Source organism: Chrysemys picta, chromosome 7 (assembly GCF_011386835.1).
Source record: "Chrysemys picta bellii isolate R12L10 chromosome 7, ASM1138683v2, whole genome shotgun sequence".
In the NCBI taxonomy this organism is placed as follows: Eukaryota; Metazoa; Chordata; order Testudines; family Emydidae; genus Chrysemys; species Chrysemys picta.
This window is the reverse complement of record NC_088797.1, coordinates 47,870,682-47,894,156: the sequence shown is the minus strand read 5'-3', so window position 1 is coordinate 47,894,156 and position 23,475 is coordinate 47,870,682. Positions and strand designations below refer to the sequence as shown.

General features: G+C 49.0%; 1 protein-coding gene across 2 annotated transcripts in view; it reads right to left on the bottom strand.

Annotated features, from left to right (window-relative positions):
- GRM2 (glutamate metabotropic receptor 2) overlaps positions 1-23,475 on the bottom strand; it is a 78,590-nt gene that overhangs the window by 6,427 nt on the left and 48,688 nt on the right. For both annotated transcript variants that reach the window (XM_005285275.3, XM_005285274.4), the window contains exons 3-4: positions 12,802-13,639; positions 5,252-6,315 (exon numbers count right to left, since the gene is read on the bottom strand). In XM_005285275.3, coding sequence (XP_005285332.2) covers positions 5,252-6,315; positions 12,802-13,639 — 1,902 coding nt within the window. The remainder of the gene's footprint in view (positions 1-5,251; positions 6,316-12,801; positions 13,640-23,475) is intronic.

Below are 23,475 nucleotides of genomic sequence, written 5' to 3'. Positions count from 1 at the left end.
TCCGAAGCCGGCACCCCTTGCAGCATTTGAATCTCAGCTGCTCCTCCGAGTACAAAGAGTTCCCCTCCTGCTCCCACATGTCAGAGTCTTCTGCATAGCAGAGGTTCCTCCCAAACTACAGGCCCAATCTCACATGCCTCATGCAACCTGCAGTGGGAGTTTTGCCTACATGATTCTCTAAGGGCATAGACAAGAATCATAGAATATCAGGGTTGGAAGGGACCTCAGGAGGTCATCTAGTCCAACCCCCTGCTCAGAGCAGGACCAATCCCCAGACAGATTTTTACCCCAGATCCCTAAATGCCCCCTCAAGGACTGAACTCACAACCCTGGATTTAGCAGGCCAATGCTCAAACCACTGAGCTATCCCTCCCCCCAAAACTGAGGCATAGATAGGGAAATGACTTGCCCAAGGTCACCCAGCAGGCCAGGAGCTGGGCCAGGACTAGAACCGAGGTCTCCTGAGTCCTAAGCCAGTACTCTATCAACTAAGCTACAGTAATACCATATCAAGAAACCAGACAGTGCTGACAAATCCTTCCACAGTGAAGACACCCAGCTTATAGGAGAGCCCTGATTGTAGCAAGCTCTCCAGGGACATGCCAACTCTCCATAAAATGGGGTGGGGGGTGCAGCTAACTCTGGTGCTCCAGCCCTGGGCACCTCATCTCTGCAGGACTGATGCTAAACTAAGGAGGAGTCCTGCAAGGGCTCCAGTAGCAGCAGAGTCATGGCCATACCGAGAAGTTTAGCAGCTCCCAACAGCTGAGTCCAAAGCTCTACCTCTCTCCAGAAGGCTGTCAGGCAGCACAGGCATGAGCACCATTGGCAGCCTTTGGCTAGCGGGGAGCTAAGTGAGGGTCCGAAAGCCCGGGCTGTGCGATTACTCCTTACACATTCCTAGGCAATCTTGTTAGCGCTAATCACCAAGGGCCTGATTCCAGCCCCATGATTGGCCCCAAGTATTGCTTTATCCCAGTGCAAACAGCAGAGCAGGAACCACTCAAGGTGAGCTCTCGGGGAGGAAGGGGCAGAACGGAGTCCCTCCATAACACTAGAACCCCAAAGTTACAGCACAACCAGCTCCAAGTATCTGCCAGGGGGGTTGAATGGCACAGACATGATTGGAAAACATCCCATTTCCACTCAGGTCGACATGGCTGTAGAGGTGCCAGTTGACACCAGGGATAACGTAATGTAAAAACAGAGGGTCTGCCTCTCCCCCAGAGTTACTCTGCTGAAATCAACTGGAGAGCAGGAATCATCATACTCAGAGTATATTCAGGGGAGCAGAGGAGTTAGGGCAGGGCCTTTCAGGTCACCCACAGATACTGGGGAGAGGGGAACAAGGCTACCGTAGATCAATTGTTATTCCAGAAGCAGGAATCTCATTCTATTCCAGGGGCCATGGTGAATAATCAGTGCAATTTAGGCCAGGATTTCCAGGAATGGCAAGTTGGATTTTAAGGGCATGATTCTGATTTCACCGATTCTGATTTCCCCTGTGATTTCCTGGTTTCACTTGTGTACACATGAAGCCAACAGTGTTACACCAATGTAAAACGATTATTGTTATTATTGGTCTGTATTGCAGTAGCGCTGAGGACTCCCAGCCATAGGACCCCATTGTGTACAAACATGCAACAAAAACATGGACCCTTCCCCAAAGTGCCACAATCCAAGACAAGTCTTTAAAGTCCTCCCCGCCTGGGGCTTTGCAAACATGGAAGGAGGGCGCTCCCTGCTCTGGAGAGGTTACACACGACAGAAGCCAGTGCGAGGGCAAGCAGAAGCAGCCCCTAAGTCATCTCAGGACCATCTTCCTCAGCCCATCATCTGTTCATCAGTTTTAACCCATCTCCTTTGTTCTCATTGTTATGTCATATATGCTAAGCCCATGCCAGATTAAAGACTACTTGCTGCAGAGGGAGGGTTTTTACTGCTGCCTGCACTAAATGTCACTGAAATTAGCATTATATTACATCAGAAAAACTGCAAAGTCAAGCGCTCGAAAGTTGGGACATGTCAAAATTGAGGTTGCCTGGGCAACCTTAGTTCAACCCCCGTACGCATTACGATAGGCTCTAATTACATGCTCACATACTATTTTTTCCTCATTGAGGGCACAAGACAGATGGTGCTCAATTAATGAGCAGTTAGGCAATGTTTTGTTTTATCCTCATTGCTCGATGTGTGGCCCAACTCTTAGTTACTGCACACACTATCCAAACCCTGCTCTGGAGACAGAACTGTTCATTTCCACACAGGCTTTTCTATGGGTCTCATCACTGTAATATCTGAGTGATGCCCAAATATTACCGAATTTATCATCACAGCACCCCGTGAGATGACGGCATATCATTATCCCCATTTTACAGCTGAAGAACTGAGACACAGAGACAGATTGAGGTCAAAAGTACCCACCCATTTTTGGTGCCCAATTTGAGATGCCTGGGACCTGCTTTTTCAGAGAATTTAGCATTTCATTTGTTCAGAGCTGAGCTCCCCTTGGCTTCAGTTGCAGCTGTGAGTGCTCAGCAATTCTGCAGATCAGACCCTAGGGTCTCAAGTCAGACACCAAGAAAATGTATTAGTGATCACATGTGATGAGTTTGGATTAAGTGATTTGCCCAGCATCACACAGGAAATCTGTGGCAGATGCAGGGGTAGAATCCCAGTGCTCCGTGGCACCATTCACCTGCTTTAACCACAAAGCTTTCCTTTCTCTTCCTACTGTCCCATTTCAGTCATTACACTCCTTCCAATTTCTGCAACAAATGAGGTAGTGCTTGACTTTGCAACCTTAATGTTCTTTTAACTTAGCTTTTTGTGTTCTTAAAAAGCCAACTGAAATTTTTTCCCCATCCTATGGAATCATACTGACACCCAGGTGGATCACCAGCAGGGCTGAAGCTTTTAGATTCACTACACAGACCTCAGACTCTTGAGCTAATGGAGTAACTGTCTCCATCACACCCCCAGAGCGCCACATCCCAGCCTCAGTTTCCGACTGCCTCGCCCTTGACTCTTCATCCCAATCCCAGTTTCCCCTGCTCAGCTCCATGTCCTGGTCCCCCTCACCTCTCCTTGGTGTCACATCCCAGCTTCCCCTCCCCCCCACCAACCCCTTCTCCCCACAGGCTCCACTTGTCACACCCCTCTGCATTCCAGGTGGTCTGAGTTCTCCTCCTCACTGCTGGGCCCAGTGTGGGTTGGTGTCACTGAGACCACAGGAGAGAGGGGTTCCCTGCTCTCAGTTCTGCTCCCGACCCTCCAGCAGCCCCTGTATCAGAGGGGGAGGGTGATTGCAAAACAATTCCTGCTCTGCTCAGGCCCTGGGCTGGAGCATGCTCAGTGCAGATGGACTCTGAGCACATGGAAACTGAAATGTTCAGAGGCTCATAACTTGGCCAAATTTGAGCACATATTCACAGAGGTAGCAAAAAAAGCACAGCCCTGACAGCAGGGTGACTTCCCTGCCCCATTTCAAGTCCCTGCACCAGCGCATGGAGGCGCTATGCTTCTGAGCAAAATGCACGTGAGGGATTTTTTTTAAACAAGAGCAAAGCCAGCCCATCTTTCCTCATTCGTTCTTGGAAACATCTGAAGCCTTTTTGCTGCAACTTTCCAAAAAAAAAAAAAAAAAAAATCAGCCTGAGGCAGATGCCCAGCATGGGAAATTTCACCCTGGCAAGCTAAAGTTTAGCAAAGTTGCAAGCAACTGAAAGCAGGGTCTTATAACGGAAGGGGTCAGACAACCTTAGTGATAGACATTGCTGGTTATGCTGTCTACCAAAAAGCTTCCCTGCCTACCTCCCACCCCATCAAGATAAGCCAGTATCGTTACCCCCCTCCTACAGACAGGAGAAATGACTTGGATCAGAAGCCAGGTCTCCTGCCTCCCTGCCGCTTGCTCTGCACACTCGACCACCCTGCCACCCAACAGCATTATAAAGTGTTTCTCCAATGTACATCATTCAAACTGTTCTCTATGGAAGAGTGGCTAGTGGCAGACAGGACCCCGGTAGGCACTGTACAACTCTCTAATGTTCATCTCAGCTGCCACTAGGTGCTGCTGGTTGTCTACAGAAATACAAGAGCAAACATTTCCTCAGCATTTTCCAGGACCACGGGCTCCTGTAGGTCAGAGACTACAGCAATGAGCCCAGTGATCAGTAATGGAGTTAGACACATTCCCCTTCTCAGGCAGAATCCATTCTAGGAGCAGGACTAGCGCTGTGTTTCCCCACTGGCTCAGCCTTTGAATTTGCAGAGCTGCCAGAGAGGGGGAATTGGGCTAGGAGATGTGGGTCTCTCAGACATTGAGGGTCCCTCGCTCCCCAGGGTGTCACTTGGTGCCTAAGTCTGGCACAGCCTCCCCAGACATGCTTTTATGGCCTCTAGATTTCTGGTTTGCAATTTCTGCTGGAAAAAATCAGTCCCCTTGATTGATGACTCTGGTTAATGAGCATTTAGATGAACGAATAAAGGGTGAATCAATGTGTTGGTCTTGGTCTAGTCCCTGAATCCTCTTTGTGCCCCACTCAAGGCCAACCACCATTGGCATCGGGGGGTGGGGGATGGCAGGGCAGTCTGGAGGGGCATTGGCAAGGTTGTGTGTGGACTCAGGTCTGGAATAGCAGAGGGAGGCAGGTCAGGCTGGAGGGGCATTGGCAAGGTTGTGTGTGGACTCAGGTCTGGAATAGCAGAGGGAGGCAGGTCAGGCTGGAGGGGCATTGGCAAGGTTGTGTGTGGACTCAGGTCTGGAATAGCAGAGGGAGGCAGGTCAGGCTGGAGGGGCATTGGCAGGGCTGTGTGTGGGGCCCAAGGCTGAAATAGCAGGAAGGCAGCAGGTCAGGATCGAGATGTATTGGCAGGCAGGTATGGAAGCCTGGGACTGGAATAGCAAGGAACTTGCACAGAACTTGCCTGCATTATGCCTACCAGCCATGTTCTCCCATTTGCCTCCCTCAGAGAGACACACCCTTCATCCTTTCCCTTAGTGACCTGCTATGCTGCATTTAACCACAATCCAGAGTGTCCTCAGATCTAATTTAATTATGACAACTACCCTTCTGTTCATCTGCACAGACAGCTTTCCCACCTGCAGGCTGGTCTTCTAGTGTCCAGGACCCACCCTCAGTCCTCTACCTCCAGCTCCACTTAACAAGGAGCAGGACCCTGGAATCCAGTGGACTTAGCCACGCTGCTGGCCTCCCATTCCCTACCCTGCTCAGCAGGGATCACTTACGCGGTAGTCGGTGGAGGTCACATAGAAGATGGGCAGGAAGGCCAGCCAGATGATGCACGTGGTGTACATGGTGAATCCAATGAACTTGGCCTCGTTGAAGTTTTCAGGGCATTTCCTGGTCTTGAAGGCATAGACTGTACACAAGATGATCAAGAGCACATTGTAGGTCAGTGAAATGAGCATGCTGGAGTCACGGTTGTTGCACTTGAGGGTGACAATGTACCTTTTGTCAGGCTCCGTCTCCTTCCCCGTGCCGGGGGTCTCCACCATGAGCCAGATGATGACGATGATCATCTGGCAGGAGATGAGGGCCATGCAGATGACCACCTGTGAGGTGGGGCTTATGAAGCGTGGGCGCTGGACCCCTTCCTTCACCCCGCTGAAGATCCGAGCGATCCGGTTGGTCTTGGTCAAGAGGGCAGAGTAGCAGACTGCAAAGGAGGTTCCCAGCCCCAAGCGCCGCAGGGTGCAGACCTCGGTGGAGGGCTTTGCAATGAAGATGAAAGTCATGCTGTAGCACATCAGGACCCCAGTGAGGAGGATGTAGCAGAGTTCGCGGCCTGAGGCCTTCACAATGGGAGTGTCATTGTTCTTAATGAAGACCCCAAAGACAAAGAGGGTGGAGAGGAAGCCCAAGCAAGAGATCGTAACTGGCCCAATGGCCCAGACGTCTTTCCAGCGGATGTACTCTTGTGGTAGCTCATAGCAGCCATTCAGGGTATCATTGGGCCAGTATCCTAGACCACAATCCATGCAGGTGAATTCATCCAGCAGGTATTCGTAAGGCTGGCATGGGATACATATCCAGCAACACATGTCCCCTGGCTGCATGCTCTTCATTTCATTCTTCTTGCAGGGGTCGCTGCACTGGGACACGGGAACAGAGGTCTTCGCCCAGGGGATGAGGGTGGTGTTCAGGGTAAGCCCTTCTGCCCAGTAGCCCACCTTTTGGTATCTATATCTCCCATCCGCTCTGTGGTAGTTGAAGATATTGTAACGACCGATTCCATCACCATAGCGGTCAAATCGAACGATGCCTTTGGTGTCTGCTGGCCTGAATGGAGCTGGGTAAGGAGGAAAAGGATGAGAGATTCAATGTACAGGAATGTTGGGCTTTTTTCCAGTGGGTTTCATGCTCAACAGATTGGAACACGGCACATTTTGTCCACCCTCCCTCAGGGGGCATATTTAGACTAGGATTTAAAGGAGTGTTGTAGCTCATGTTATCCAGACTCAGTGCTCCTGATACTCCAGCTAGCTAGAGCAAAGCTAGCTCAGGGCTGTCTGCACCAGCTGCCATCACACCCTGTGATTGCCACGCAGCTCTACCCTAATTAACATCTTCCAAACCCTGAGGCAAGAAAAAGGGAGTAGCACTTTAGCATGTGCTACATGGGTGAGTTAATGAGGGAAACTTTAGGGTGCATTTTCACTGGGATAAACGGTGTGTCCTTAGTACCTCATGTTGTCATTAATAGGAGGCAAGATCCTAGTGAAGATAACTCATGTTAAAACTACGCACTGACTTAGTAGGTCCCAGTAGGGACTGTGGCTACATCTGCACTGGGCGCTGGCAGTGTGATTCGCAGCTTGCGTGGATATATTCATGGCAGCTCTTACTGAGCTAGTGTGCTAAAAATACAAGCATAGTCATGGTGGCATGGGCAGCAGCAAGCAGTGGCACTGGGCTAGCTACCCCGAGTACATACCAATGGGGGCCAGGTGGCAGCTTAGCCCATGCTACCGCTCACCACTGCATATGCTACCATGGCTTCACTTGTATTTTTAGTGCACTACCTTGATCAGCGCTAGCATAAGTGGGGGGGACTCACACCACTAGCTCCAAGTGCAGATGTTGCCTATGAGGGAGCCCAACCTCACTTTTGGGTGTGCTAAAGAACAACTTGCTTTGCCTTGACCAACATTTTAGAAGGCATTAATGATGTAAGCAGAGTCTGGATGAGCTCTCCCCTGACATCTAGTGGTTAGCTGTGGAAAAAGATTTCAGAAGCTGATCTTGTTTGCATGGACACACCCACCCTGCCTAGGTGCTCAGCATGATGGGACTGCATGACTGCTTGCCCAAATGATCACTTGTGGCTGGTGTTGGATCCCCAGTCTCCTTGTTATTGGGGCAGGAGTAATGAAGGGTTGTTATACTTCTTGTGTGAACGGTGTGCAGCAGAACTATACTTGGCATATCCCAATGGAAGGACTCAACTAAAAGGCACTTGCTAGGAAGGGGACATGGGTTCCAAAGCCCAGTGAGTTGAGAGAGTGTGGATGTAGGCATGTATACCTGGTGGTGTGGGTGCTGTTTAAGGGTCCTAAACACCGTTTGACATTTTCTCTCTCCATGGTATAATAAAAGAGCTAATTTAGATTAAATTGAGAGTCTCACACGTTACAGAACTGAAAATCACTGATACTTAGGTATTAGACTAATAGAGACAGTGTTGTAAGAGACTGCCAAGTGTGCACAAGCAGTGAGGCTCCCCCACTAACAGCTGAAATCACTGAGAGCTGGGCTAAGTGTGTGTGTGTGGGGGGGGGGGAGGCTGAAGACATCTTGGTGAGTGGATAGCTGGCAGAGAGGTGTGGCAAGTGGCTAGTAGGGTGGCAGGCCGGGTGGCTGGTGGAGAGGCGGGTCAAGCAGCCAGCAGAGAAAGCTAGTAGAGAGGGCCAAAGCAGAGCCCCGCAGAGCTTACCCCTCCTTGCCTTCCACACAGGGTGGGAGGTGGACTCTGCGGATGAACTGCTGAACTCTGGGGCTGCACTGGCCAAGGATAGCAACTGTGAGTGGGGTACAGAGAGGGGACAGGCACATTAAAGGGACGCTTGGGTTGCTTGACTTAAGACCCTGATGGGAAAAGGACACTGCCCAACTGACTTGGGGGTGGGTCTTTTGCTCACGGTTTGTGTTTATGAGCCCTAGTTGCAATGTTTTCCCAAATTAATGCTGAGTTAATTCCCTCCTTTTATTAAAAGTTTTTGCTACACTCAGACTCTGTGCTTGTGAGAGGGGAAGTATTGCCTCTTAGAGGCACCCAGGGAGTGGTGTGTAATTGTCCCAGGTCACTGGTGGTGGCTCGAGCCGGTTTGTGTTGTATTGTTGAAAAGGAACCTCTAGATACTGAACCCAGCCCTTGTTGCTGCTGGCTCCACCTGGCAGAAGGGTTACAATTAGATCACACAATATTCTCAACCAGCTAAATCTCTGCCTTTGCCCACACTAAATGCTAAGTGACGTTTAACATGTTAATTAACGTACGTGAGTTAACTATCTCATTTCCCCACCATATTGCAAAGCCACAATGGTGCTTCTGATTTGAGCTGAACAAATAATTCACAACAAGTAATCTCTTAAAAAAAATGACTTCTTTTTCTGTCCACAAACAAATCCCAACATTATCAAAGCTATATATTTTCAGAACCATTCACAATTTTCCTTCAGCAAATAGTTCTTAGCCTGCAGGTTGCACAATTTACAAATACGACAATGTAATCTGTAATGTGCAATTTGTAAAGTTATGCCGCTAATTTATGAATCTGTAACTAAAGCTACATTTGGAAGTTACATTGCGAACATTTGAGTATTCACAATTCATTCTCTGTTGGTCAGTTACATAAACTGTCCAATCAGGGAACATATACTATGCCACATGACTTATTAACCAAAGACAGTGTGAATTGCACATTGTTAATTTTACAACTGAATATACCACCTGGAATTTGTTTTCAGTGATTACTCCAGCCTTCATGCTAAAATTTGTACTAGTATTTGCTGTATTTGTACTAGTAAAGGAGCACTCAGATGTTACCAGAATGGGGACACAAAAGGGTCACAAACACACATGAATCCAAATTCACTTTCAGATTTGAGCAAATATTCAACGACTTTCCCGCCACCCCACATGCCTTGGTTTTATATTCACCCCTGTATAGCATTATAGTACCTAACAATAACATGCATATTCCTTTTCACTTAAGTACATCCTTTCAACTTGACAATCATTCACTCCCCCACCTCTATTATCATCTCAGGTTGGTATTAAACACGTCACATGAAAATACTACATTTATCTCCATGAGAATCCTCCCCAAGGAGACCAATAATACAGTACATTTTTCTAAGCAGCACTAACTTCCCCGACATAAGCCTGACAGCCCAAGGCTGCTTATATATGAAATCAAATATAGGTAAGTCCGCAATCTCTCTCCCGCTATGTGGTCTCTTGATTGCCAAGCTGGGAGATGAAGTATATACAGGTTCTCTGGCAAGCCTGCTCCCTTTACTCTTCATAAGATTATGAGAGGGGAACTGTGCCCTAGTTATGCTGGACAGCAGCTCCACTAACACCAGACTGGGCCTTGGGAAGCAGAGACCAGCCATGCCCCTGATCTGCCTCCAGCCTGCCCCCTATGCTGGGGCTGGGAGCAGGGCTGACGTATCCAGCTCTGCTCTAACTGGAGAGGGGTGGACTCAGGGAGCTATTGCTGCCCACACCAGTATACCTGAGAACTGGTCCCTGGACACACATGGAAGATTACATGGAGCAACGTGTATTGAGAATAAACTCAGGACAACTAGTGGCTGGCATGCCAGTCTCCAGCCATGCCTAGCACCCTCAGGACTACGCAGAGATGCATGGTGTGACATTGCACTCCATATGTTTTATAGAAATATGCTTATGAGTGTTGTGACAAGATGGCCGATGTTCGTATGGTGGGTCCCGTGCTTTTCTTGGGGGGAATGGGGGGGGCTAAGACGCCACCCCTTGCCCCTGCTCTTGGGCACCGAGGGCCCCACTAGTGCCTGTGAAGGTGGTAGAGGAGAGAAGTGGGGAAGGGGTCTGAGTTTGCTCCTCACTCGGAGTCCCAGCCCCTGTGGGTTTCTTACCCTCTTCCCCCTTAGTGGGATTACCCTCAGTCCTTAGATGCTGGGGGAGAGAGTCTCCATGCCCTGCCGGGACAGGGTCTCCCTTACTTTGGTTCTCTGGTCTTTCAAATCTCACAAACATCTCCATGCTCCAGTCCTCTCTCCTTCCTCCTCCTCCTCTGACTGCCTGAAGCAGGGGGTTTTATTAGGTTCCTGACAGGGCCTTAATTAACTACAGGTGCTCCAATTAACCTGTAGCAACCGTCCCTAGTCTACAGGGAACCATGCCTTAATTAGCCTAGGGCTTATATATTTCCCCTCGACCACTCTTCCACTGCTCCCTGGCCCTCCTGTATCACAGAGTGAATATGATGTAACTGGAATATGCTTTGTGCAAAAGGTGTCTTGTAAGGTATCATAACAAAGGTTATAACCTACTGAATATATTCCTCCTATTTGTATGCATGTATCATTCTTGTATCTGAAGCTAGAAATATGAAGTATAACTCTGAGGTCCTATTGTAATTATGCAAAGTGTGAGCCATTAATGGCGGTTTAGAATCTTGATGGCTCCCACTGACCCAATTGGTTGTAAATAGTTTATTTACCTGCAAACCTTCCTGTGTACCTGTGGGCCAACCCAGGAAGCATGGAGACTAGGGGTCTTACAGTGACATGTGACCATGTCACATAATACTGGAATCCATTTTAATCCTTGTACTTTTCCATTGATGAGGCGGGGGTGCAAACAAGCACAGACAAAAGATTCCCGCCTTATGTTAAAGCTATAAAAGGGGGTGGAGCAGGACAAAAGGGACTGCCAGTCATGAGAAAACCCCTGCTTACCACCTGGGATGTCTGCTGGAACTAACAAGGACTGTACCAGGGAAAAGGATTGGGCCCAGACTAGGAAGGAGTCTAGTCTGTGAAAGAAGCTTATTGGAACATCTCTGAGGGCAAGGTATTACCTGTAATCAGTTTCTTAATGTATTGGGCTTAGACTTGCGTGGTTTTTGCTTTATTTTGCTTGGTGACTTAGTTTGTTCTGTCTGTTATTACTTGAAACCACTTAAATCCTACTTTTTATACTTTGTTTATTAATAAACACAGAGTAAGTGATTAATACCTGGGGGAGCAAACAGCTGTGCATATCTTTCTATCAGTGATATAGAGGGCAAACAATTTATAAATTTACCCTGTATAAGCTTTATACAGAGTAAAATGGATTTACTTGGAGTTTGGATCCCATTGGGAACTGGGTGTCTGGGTGCTGGAGACAGGTAACCTGCTAAGCTGTTTTCAGTTAAGTCTTCAGCTTTGGGGGCATGGACCAGACCCTGAGTCTGTGTTACAGCAGGCTAGCGTGTCTGGCTCAACAAGGCAGGGTTCTGGAGTCCCAAGCTGGCAGGGCAAACGATCTCCGAAGTAATTTCAGCACATCAGGTGACAGTCCCAAGGGGTCTCTGTGACCGAACCCATCACACATGGGTTTTTCCTTATCTCACCGCGATGTGGTGAGGATAGCTACGGTAAGGGCTGTATGCTGCCAGATATGACAGTGATGGAGGCTGGATAACTGATAGATTGATAATCATCCTCCCAGGTGTCTAATGAGCTTGGCCTGGAGGAGAACCCTTTGGATGGTTCCTCCATCCAGAAAGCTCAGGTCTTCACGGTGTGCCAGTATAATGCCCATCTCAGGAGCAGGTCAGTCCTGTAGAGAGCACCACATTCTCCTAGCTGCCTGTGACTGAATAAAACCCAGAACGCAAAGGAGAAGGACGCAGTCTGGAATATACTGAGTCCTCATTGTTTCTGTGGCATCTTAAGCCAGTGTTCCAGAGTCTCCTACAAATGATACACCGGGGTAAGAATCCGCCGTACGCGGGGTCAGTGCAATGTAGTCTCATCAGAATAAAGCCTCTGAACAGTTTTAAATTGCTTTGACTTATATCTGACTGCTCTGCCCCGACAAGAATGCTGAATCTAAGGAAGAAGAGATGTGACTGGCCAATTCTCCAGGCTCACCTGGCCTAGCAGAACTGACATTGGAACTGATTGTTTAGACAGATGTCCCCGAGAAACAGCAGAGCTGGTAGGAAAATATGTGATCAACTATTACAAATATTTTGGTGCTGAATATTAAAAACTCCAACAGGTTATGAAAGGAATAATGGAAGTTGCATCAGCCAGGGTGCCTGGGAAGCTGATGGTCAGCTGAAGGAAATGGTCTCACAACCCTCCCAGTTAGTCAGTCATTCTCCAGAAAATTAGAAGAAGCTGAACCCAACACAACGTTCAACCACAACGTTCAGCCAAGCTGAAACCTGAGACCCTAACTATGCCCTTGTGCAACAATGTTTGTGTCCCGATCCAACGTTAACATGACACCTGATGCAGCGGTTTCATGCCACCAGCCTGGCAGAATCCATCATCAAGAGGCAGGAGAAGTGTGTGAACTCCTGGGCCAAAGGACTCTGGGCAAGGACATCATCATGTGAGGAATCACAGACCTAGTGCGCTCAGCAAGTTTGGCTTGTCTGGCTCAGATGTGACCAGTTGAAATCCCCAGGCTTTGAGTACTCCTAGTTAAACCCTCTGATTTCCCTTGCCCATTCCATCCCAACCCCTTCAGTTCAGCCATCAATCCCTATTGATGCCGTGGGCTTACCATCAAACTTGACATTGAGCATGAAGTCCTTGTAGAACCTCTTGCCATTAACCGGCTTCATGGAGTCACACAGCTTGGTGGCATTGGGGCACAACGCCTGGTGCATGTTATGGAGGGAGTGGGCCATGGCATAAACAGCATTGACCACAAACATGATCTTGGACTCCTGCTCGAACTTGCCTGTCTTCAGCGAGTGCCGGCTGCAGTCCTGGGTATGGAAGCTGCACTGGAACTTGTGCTCCCAGAACTCCCGGAACCAGGGGTTCCGGCTGTTGTTGTAGGGGTTGAGGTTCCGGAAATAGATGGCAAACTCCTGGATGGGGTAGGCTGCCAGTTCAATGGTGATGGCCCCCTCCGCCACCAACTCGCTTCCCGCCACCACGCTCTCCAGGGCACCCCAGCCATCACTGGCCACCCATGTGAAGGAGACATTGATTCTCTGTGCAGCCGCCAGCAGCTCCCGGGCATCTTCGCTGCGGGTGAACAGCACCACCACCCTAGCGCTGGGCTTCTGCAGGAGGGCCTTGATCACTCCTTCGAAGGTCTTTTTGTTCATGGAGCGCCCCACCTTCTCAGAGGTGGCGATGCAGATGTTGCGGGCCCGGGCTTCCATCTCAAAGGCCTCAATACCCGTCTCACCGTAGTCACCCTCCGAGGCCACTGTGGAGACATAGGTCCAGTTAAAGAAGCGCAGGATCTCGGCCATGGCCTTGGCCTGGTAGAAGTCTGGTGGGACGGTGCGAGCAAAGTAGTCGTAGCGAGACTTGTCACTGAGCTTAGCGCTGGTGGAGGCATAGCTGATCTGCGGGATCTGGAAGAGTCTCAGCAGGTTGGCCACCTAGATCAAAGGGGGAAAGAAGGAATGGGTGAGGTTACAAGGTGTACATGGGAGCAAGAGAGAGGGAGAGCATCCTGCCTCCATTTACTGAAGAGAGTGTGGGATGCCACAGCAGTTTTCCTGTTTTCCTGTTAATCTACAGCTGGTCCTTTAAGGGTTAGAGGGGAGAAAACCTCTCCTTGAAGGCTCCTAATTGGACCATTCCATATTCTAACCCTTAGAGAGTCAGATGTAGTCAACAAAATTCATAATCTATAAGATTATGGGGAGTTTTTATGGAATCCCAATCCTTGGATGTTTTTAAGACCAGGCTAGACAAACACCAGTCAGGGATGGTCTAGGTATATTTAATCCTGCCTCAGATCAGGGGGATGCATTAGATGACCTCTTGAGGTCCCTTCCAGCATTACATTTCTATGATTATAAGCACTCAGCTAACACAGTGATGAACATGGTAGAAATGCCTATATCTGAGGCCCAGATTCCACAGTCATTGGTGCTTTAGAAATGGGATGGATAGGATATGTCTTCTTTGGGTACACTTTATTCTAAGGGTACATTTAGTTACATACATGGTTTGTAAACAAAGGATTGATAGATGTCAGAATTATGTTGCAGATCTAAGTATTATGTGTTATATAGGTGGTTATAAGCACATAATTAGAAGGTGTTTCCTACACAGAAGATTTTAAGCCATGGTCATTAGCAACCTATTGACCTGTTGGACTCTAACAATTGGTCAACCTTTTAGTCCAAGGTCTGTGAATGCTTTGTTAACCCTCTGCAAGGTATTGACCCCGATTGTAAAGTGTGACCCATTCTTTAGGTCTCCTGGGACCTGTCTCACTAAGAGAGGTAGAGGCAATGGACACAAAACTTTCCAGAATCTGCTCATCTCAGGCACATATCCAGAGATGTAGTGATTTCCAAGCAGAGCCACTCACCCTCCTAGGCATTAAACACTGGGCTTTCCTTTAAAGCACCAGGAAAGTCAGAAATGTGACTGTAAAAGAGGCCCTTTTTATTCAATGGCTCTGAGCCCAGAGTGCCTCCTAGTCATTATAGGCTGATTCTAACACAAACACGCTTCTCTGCCTCTTAGAGCTCTCATGGCAACGGTGGCCAATTCATGTCTCTTGAGCTCTATTCTGGGAGCTCTACATCTCCATTGACCTGAAGCGCCACTCACAGAGTTGGAGCCTGCCAAGCCCACTGACCAGAAAGGAAAGAAAGGCATTAGACCAGTGGTCCCTGCTCTGCTCCTAGCACAGCTCCAGACCCAGCTCCACTCTGCCCCCAGCCCAGCTCCAGTCCCAGCTCCACTTTGCCCCTATCCCATCTCCGCCTCTAGCCCACCTCTGCCCTCATTCCCTCTCTACTTCCAGCCCAGCTCCACTCTGCCTCCTGTACCGCCCCCAGCCCAACTCAACTCTTCCCTCTGGTCCACTCCCAGCCCAGCTCTGCCTCTAGCCCCAGCTCCTCCCCCATACCCAGCTCTGCCTTCAACCCAAACTCCTCTGCTGAGCAACTGTGCAGTAATGGAGCGGGGGTGCAGACAGCTTCCATTACTGGTAAGAAGTGGCGTGACAGGAAAAGTTTGGGCACCACTGCATTAGACCCTCGACATTCTCACATTGCATCAGTATATGTGTTGACATCACATCATGATGCAATGTCACCACCTCTCGATGCATGTTCACGACATAAGCATTGTGACTCATCTATCTGATGACACTCCGCTACCCCCAATGGATGACTCTCCAGTAGTCAAAGACTGACAGCCACCGTGGTTCAGTGATGGAGAGTGAGCTGGATTCTATTTGGTCTCATATAGCATCACCTGCACTATCACTACATTCCAATCACAGAACCTTTGTTACTGGCGATGATGGAATAAAGAACCCAGCTGGATTTTCAGAACCAGGCAGAGTTTGGAAAAATCATCTGTTGACTTGTAAATGGAGCCAATTAGGCCTTGAATATTGATAATTTCACACATGTAATCGCATTTCTCGTTCCCACGCGTGGATGTGCAGTCACAGCAACTGCGGGTACAAAAAGCGGTTTAGACATCTCCCTGGCTGTTTGCACCTGCAGTTGTCACAACTGTGCACAGTCAGTGTAATTGCACATGTAGATTATGCACCTGTATTTTTCATCCACAGTGGGGTGTCTGCAGTTATAAAATTCCAGCCCTTGATGGGAGTCATGGCTTCATTCCTGAAGTATCTGAAGAAAACAAATTAGGTTTCTCCTCAGCTGGATGCTGAGGCTAAGCTGAAGGAGGCTCAAGGACCATGCACGCAGGAGAAGGATGTACCACAGCCCAGTGTCCAGAAATAGTGAAGTCTAAGAAAATCTTGGACAAAGGTTTTGCCACAGCTGGTGAAGCCACATCCAACCACACATGCGCCCTATGAGACAGAGAAGGAAGAAACCTAGTATCTATCCCTCCCCAACATGATGGAGAAGCCTGCCAGCAAACCTGGACTGGTGACTAAGGGCAAAGTTGTACATGTCCGAGAGTCCATCATCAGCCCCCTGTGAGGACTCCACAATGGGGATGATGCAGACAAGGGCACCAGACAGACAACTGAGTGACAATCACCATGGAACTTCCTTCATCATGCCATTTTTACAGGGTCACTTTTATGGAAATGTGAACAACCCCAGTGAGATGTCAGAAAGGTAGCAGCATGTGGGATGTTGAAGGCTAGAGAGTTTTGATTGGTTGAAAGTGAGACCCTTCAGAGTTCTCTGAGTCCAGTAGCCAATCATATCCTTCCATTTCCCGAGCGATCTATCGATGTAGCGATGCCTGTAGCAGGGCTGCATGAGCCTCCTGCTATTTCTTTTCAAAATATTTTTCTGAACAATAAACCTTTTTCCACCTCAAACACTAGATGTGAAGATAATTATCAGCAGTCTAGAGGGTGATAACCTGTCAGGCTTTCCCTACGAGTCACATCATGTTCATTGTCAGGGTGAAGGTCATATATGTCTGTTATTTTGAGTGACTTGGATGTTTTTTTCCTTCCAGTCTCCGCTCCTGTTACACTGTGGTTTCCAGCTTTCTGAAGGAGTAGCAATTATCCTGAGCTGGTGACTTCTTCTGGGTTGTTTTTGTTTGGTTTTAATATTTCATATTGTGTTCTCTTTTTGGGAAAATAAACTGCTTCGGTTGCAAAAGCAGAAGAATCCGCTGCAGGGAACACAACAGAACATCATAATCTTCAAAGTGTTTTCCAAGCGTTCAGTAATTTATTATTATTCATTATTTGTATTGTTGTAGAGCCTAGGAGCCTTAGTTATGGACCAGAACCCCATTGTGCTAGGTGCTGCACAAGCACAGAACAAAAAGACAGTCTATATATGAGACAAGATTCCAGCGAAGTATTATCATGATCCCCATCATTTTACAGGTGGGACAGCTGAGACAGATTCAGGGATTTGTCTCAGGCCACGTAAAGAGTCAATGCCAGAGCCAGAGCTAGAATGCTCAGACATGCACTTAGCCCATGCATCCCTCTAACATACCAGCCCCTGCTAACCATTCCGGTACAGTACTGATGCAAAGCAGGCAGATGTGTAAGCAGGGAGCTAGCCTGTCACTACACTAAATAGCTGGGGAGGACACTACAGCGCTGATATTGCAAGGGGGGTTGGTTGATATCAATTTGAGGTCACCTCCTGTCCCGATTTCCATGGGGCTCTCTCTCCACATACAGAATATTAAAACCTTAAAAGCATTCTGAAATACTGAAAGTAATTTCAACGAGGCACCTCCCCAGCACACTACGATAGGGTGTATTCCAAGACATTGTGACACAACGATTTTGATCTGCTGGACAAAGGCTAAAAAGAGGCTCGGCTAGAACTTATGACAGCATTGTCCGGGGTGACACATGAGGCAAAACACCATCGAGGGCCCCATAGATCTTCAGCTGGCAGTGGAAAGAAAAGGAGAACCGTACGGGCATAGAGAGGGAGGGACCTTCCTGTATGCAGGCTCTCCTTGCTCTTCAGGGGTTAAGGCTCCTGGTTGCATGGTCTGCTATTGATGAAAAAGCTCCCATGCTCAGCCATCAGAGTGGGACTTTAATGTGTGTGTTCAAATGCCCTCCTGTCTCTGTCACCTGATATGCCCTCTGGCATGGTGTAACATTGTATCAGTGACGTCCAATCACAGACATCACCTACACCCACCACCTCACATCATCTCTAGGAACAGGACAGGTGTGCCCTAGAGCAAGAAGCCGTACATCTGAGACTCTGGCAAAGGAGTGGCTGCCAGGGAAGAAATGGGCATAATTATTTTGTTGTGTTTCAATGTCCTGCAGCAAGATGGGAACTCAAGCTGAAGTCCCTTTGGCTACCGTGATCCCTCACTGTATCATGTCTAACGGAGACTGCACACTCATTGGAGCAGGGACCTGACTCTGCTGTGTGCCAATGCGCCATGCACAGGTAGATCATTTGTAGAAAGACTGATGGGTTTAGGTAGATGATCACATCTTCCATGACCACAGCCTCTTAGAGTTCCTGCCCCAGGATGGCTTCTGGGAGTGCCCAAGGTGGAATGGAGAAGGGACAATCCTGCTAGCCCTCTGCATGGGAACATCCGGTGACCCCCAGGGGGCTTCCATGCTCAGAAGGACCCCAAGCAGTTTGCACTCTAGAACTTCCGCATCCGTGCATCTTCATGCCAACCAACAGCCAAGGCTATGCAAATGGCAACTGCTTCCCACTTCACCATGTGGCATGGTGGTGGGGGAGGAGAGGCATTGTTCCACAGCATCCCCTCATAGCTACGTAAAATATAGCTCCATCATAGCGAGACTGCTGGCCTCTGACCACAAGGGATGTAATGACCTGCTGAGGTTAGTGACCAGAAGCAAACTATCCTGGGCACTGGTTATTAATCCCCCAGCATAGGGTTGTCAATTTTGGTTGGACGTATTCAAGGAGGTTTCATCATGACATGATCTTTAATTCCTGGAGACTCCAGGACAATCGTGGAGGATAGGCAACCCTATGAGAGACCCTGTACCTCAGGCATTACTGTGTGTTGTCAGTGAGATGTTTTTTTGCAGCTGAATTCCATCAGACTTTCAGGGTGGCAGGGAGATTTAAGGCACGATGAGACCACCAGCTTTAGCAAGGAGGGGATACTTTCCGCTTCTCAATGTTCCTCTCCCCCGCAATTTCCCTTGCACCATGGAATCCCAGTCCATCCATGAGGGGTTAAGACTAGATCCAAAGGATCAGCAAACACTGCTCATGAACACTGGAGGGGGTTCCCCAGAGCTCCAAAATGGGTTTCTAGTCCCAGAGCATTCCTGGGGATTTCTCCTCTACCTCTGCCCCCATGAGAGGAGGTTGGGCTGTTCCCCTCTTGTGAACCTTGTCCCCTGCCTGACTTGGGGCCCTGCTTTTCTTCCCAACACACACGCTGCTTGCCAATGATTAATGAGAAGTCATGCCAGCAGGTGGTAAGTAAGAGGAATTGCAGAGGCTGGGCCATTGCATGGCTTGGCAGGCTGAACCTGGAGTGAGATCTCAACAGCAACATCATCAGAGGTGAGATATTAAACCTCCTGCTGAAATACCACAAAATCCTTCTCTGTCAGAGCGAGAGACTTATAAAAACTGCCTGTAAATGAATCCAGAACATGCAAGACCAGGCAGGTCTGACTCAGGAATTGGAATATGTACATAGGGGCCAAATGCTGAGAGAGGTGGAGCACCAGCAACTCATCTCAGAATACTTCCACCCTTCAAAAGTCTCACCTGTGAGCTGGTGCAGCGTGGGCATATCTCAGCCCAGACAGATGAAGAGAAAGGACAGGAGAATGAAAAAAACAATGGGCCAGAGCAGAATATTCCACCGCATGTGTCCAGCCATTGAGATCAGAACAAGCGCTGGCGCGTGCCCCTTCCTCCCCCCTCCAAACAGTTCGCGCTGGCTGCTCTTCCAGATGCTCTGCAGCAAGTCTCATTACCTTCAAAGGGGAAAAATCCACACTAATGAGGCTATTAAAAATACAGACTGTCAAAGAGGCAGGCGAGAAGAAGCCTGTGATCTGATTGGCTGGCAAGAGCTGGTATCTGGAGCTGGTTTCCCAGCCCCCGATGATGTGGAAATCTCCACTGCTTAATTAACATGTACAAATATGTTTTTAACAGAATATTACACTCCTCATGGCAATAAGGCACCAGAGACTGCGAATTAACCTGCATTGATTCACACCAGGCATCGTCATCGAAGGCACTTGACCGTAGGCACACGAGGTGCAAATTAATGGAGAACAATTCACTCCCTGTCATGTCCTATTGCCAAATGATCACAACGTTCAGGCGCACAGTCCGCCAATCACATTCTGGTTCCAGTGGGCTCTGACTCTCGTTAGGCACAAGTTGGGATCGTGCCAGGTTATACCAGTCCTGATTAAAATGCAGAAGGCAATTCCTCACTGTGAGAAGGTAGAATTCCCAAACACAGCTGGGGCTATCTTGACAGCTGGGAGGTACTTGAGCATTTGGCTGTCCCAAGGAGATGGCTAGACATCTGGGAGGAATTGAGATATCTTGTAGGTATCCAGGTATCTGGGAGCTACTTAGATATCCAAGTAGTACCTAAGCATCTAGGACAGACCTTTGCTGATCTGGCAGGAGAACTCAGAGCCTCACCTGGGGGATGCCTTCCTTATCTTACTTGGAAGGACAGAACCCCTGCAAGAGACACCCAGTGTGTCATGTGATGAAGGGCAGTGGTACTTCCTCTTACTGCCAACTGTTCAGCAGAACCCCACCCTTGCCTCCTCCCCCTAACATCCTCAGAGCCTGCAGAGAGAGTGGCACCATGTGACAGCCACAGTCTTCAGGGAGTTGGCAGGCTGACGCCAACTGGTGACCTCCAGTGGGGCATTGTCCTTTTGCTTTTCAGTGGCTCCCTCCAGCTCTCACGTCTAGTGAATCCTGGGCAGATGGGGCTCTGATGGGTTCTCTACTTTCCCCTCTTCTCATCAGATCTGTTTGACCAGTTTATGGCCCCATTATCCACCTCTGCTCAATCTGTTACACCAAAATTGGTGACTGGCACTTCTGGAGTTGGGTAGAAGGGGGAGATACTTAACACGAGCTGGGTATCCTTTGCCAGCAAGATCCAAACCCTTTGGAACTCCCTGCATGGTGCAATTTAGCAATGGGCTCTCTGCACTCTTGAGAACAATCCTATTTTCACAATTTGCAACAGACACGCTTGAAGGCCAAGGGACGGCACTTCCAGAAAGCTGTCCAGGCATTGGCAAGGCATTAATGTCCATAATGATGGTGCCACGCAAAGGTCCCAATCAGGACTGAGGCCTGATGGTTCTCGACACTATACAAAAGCATATGGAAATGCAGTCCCTACCCTCTTACTATCTAATGTGAACCATGCTACAAGTGAATGTTAGAACTAGAAGGAGAGACAGGACGCAGGATATTGAGATTGTGTGGTCACACAGGGAGCGAGGCACAGAGCCTCAAAAGTATTAAGGTGCCTAACACTTCTGGGAGTTGATACCTAAGTACCTTTGAGGAGCTGGGCCCTACCACACAATTTGCTGGTTCCAGCTCATGTGATGCTAAAAACAAATGAAGGTAAGGTTAGCAGGGATTGCTGTCCCCATTTTTGAGGTGGGCAAACCAAGCCCCTGAAAGGGGAAGTGATAAGGCACTGCCAGAGCCTGGGTCACTTAGCTTGCAGTGAGGCTGTCTGTAAGCTTGTGCTCTTTATGACTGTCCCCGTCAGTGGGAAGCTAACATCCTAGGAACCGCTGTGACCTGATTGACCCCGGTGCCCTCAAATGTCCCTGGAATCTGGCTGTACAGAAGTTGAGCATTGCCAGGGAGTGTTTGTCTTAGCCAAGCATGAGGTACACTCTGCTAACCACTGGGGTAAATGGGGGAGTTCGGGGGGGGTATAGGGAAATCCCAGTCTGGCACAGCCATGAACCTGCCTGCTCGCTAAAATGCTAGTGGCCAGCAGAGCTTTGTTTGTGCCATGAGCCCACTTGGTAGAATGGTAGCCGGAACGATTCTGTTGCTAGAAGGAGACCAGCCAGCACAGCTCTGCCTTTGCCACGATTCTGCCTGCTGCCCTTCCCTCCGTTGGCACTGCCCTTGCCTCATGCTCATAAGTTTTAATGCCACTTGGGGGTGAGATTGGCACTTTCCAGCATGATAGCACTGCTGGGACTGAAATCCCGCAGGGCAGCACATTTCATTGCTCCCCTCCTTCCCCTTTGCCCCCAACCCCTTCTACAGCTTGCAGGCCTAACACAGGGCTGGGACAATGTATTGTCACAGGAAAGGCTACTCTCCCCCAATTTGCCCAGGGAGCAGAGCCGGAGCCAGGTGCACTGGAGCTGTGCAGTGCGCCCAGGGGAGCAAGGAGGATGGAAAGCAACACGCCCTGTTTACAGGTAACACCAGTGCTCCCACATGCTCATCCTGCCCCCAGAGTCCCAGCAGGCACCCGAGGGGAGGACGGCGCTGGGAATGTCCACCAGGCCTTTGTTAAAAGAGAATTAAGCGCTGATGAAAGGTGCCAGCTCCAGGGGCGAGAGGCATTTTCACTCTCTGTAGGGCCATGGAGTCCTGGCTTCTTTACTGAGATTGCCACCAGGCTTCCAAACAGTCCCAATGTAGCACAGACCCACGTCCACTAGGAACCAAAGGTGAGGCCACCAACTTGTCTTATAGAGGCTCTCAAATGGCCCATCATACACCAGGACTTCCAGCCACTACTGGCCTGGGCTAGATTTGAACTATAGATCTTAGAGGGGGAAGGGCTATACCTGTTCCTTAAGCCAGCCAGTCTCCTGGTGGTCACGATTCCCAATACATGTAAATCTCCCACCTTCAAGGAGCCACTGGCTACTAGCCCCTGAAGGGTTAGTTGTGGACTATGAAGATGAGAGAGACAGGTTCAGTGATTCCAGGGAAGACACTGGTGTGAGAGAAGGATTTGACCAGGTGCATGGAAGTGAGAGAGAACAAAACGGGTATAGATGTGCCCATGTTCACAGCTGTGCCCATGTTCACAGCTGTACAGAGAAAAGAATGATGAAAAAGATACCAGCAACAGACAGATAATGTTTCCTCCTGCAGTTACCCTGAGGAACAACCACTGACTCCCTGCTGTTTCTTCAATGCCTCACCTCTCCACACTCTGCCCCCAGTCCCCTGGGGTTCAGCAAGGACATAAAAAACCCTGAACATGCCTTCTGAGGCCAAGGTTTTCCACGTCTGTGACCCACATGGATCTGGGTTGCCTCCAACCCAGCCAACGACCAACAGCAGAGCGGTCAAGGCAGGTCTATTGTTGTCTCATCCGTTACCTGGGTTGACCAGCTTGACTGGTGATGTCGGTGTCCATTGTAACATCACAGCTCTCGCCACAGGGTGCTGATGCTAGTGTCCTAAAAGACCCTCAGCTGATGAAAAGTGAAGTCCTGCCATCCCAGGGAAACATGGTCCTCTCCTGAGATGTGAGGTGCCTCATGGGGGCACGAAAAAGCAAACCTCCCGTACGGAGTGCATTACTCACAGATAACACTCTCTTATATCTGGCTGTTGAGGGGGGTAATATCAACCCAGAAGTAGAAACTTGCCAGACACAGATCCCTTTATAGGCACCATGTCCCTTCCCCAAGCCCACTGTTGAGGAGAGGATCGTCTCTTGGGGCAGAATGTGGTAGATCTTCTGGAGAAACCATGGATAATGGAGGCAAATGGAGAAGCCGAGGATGGCAAACCATGGGGAGAAGGTTTTCCCTCCCCTGCTAGGA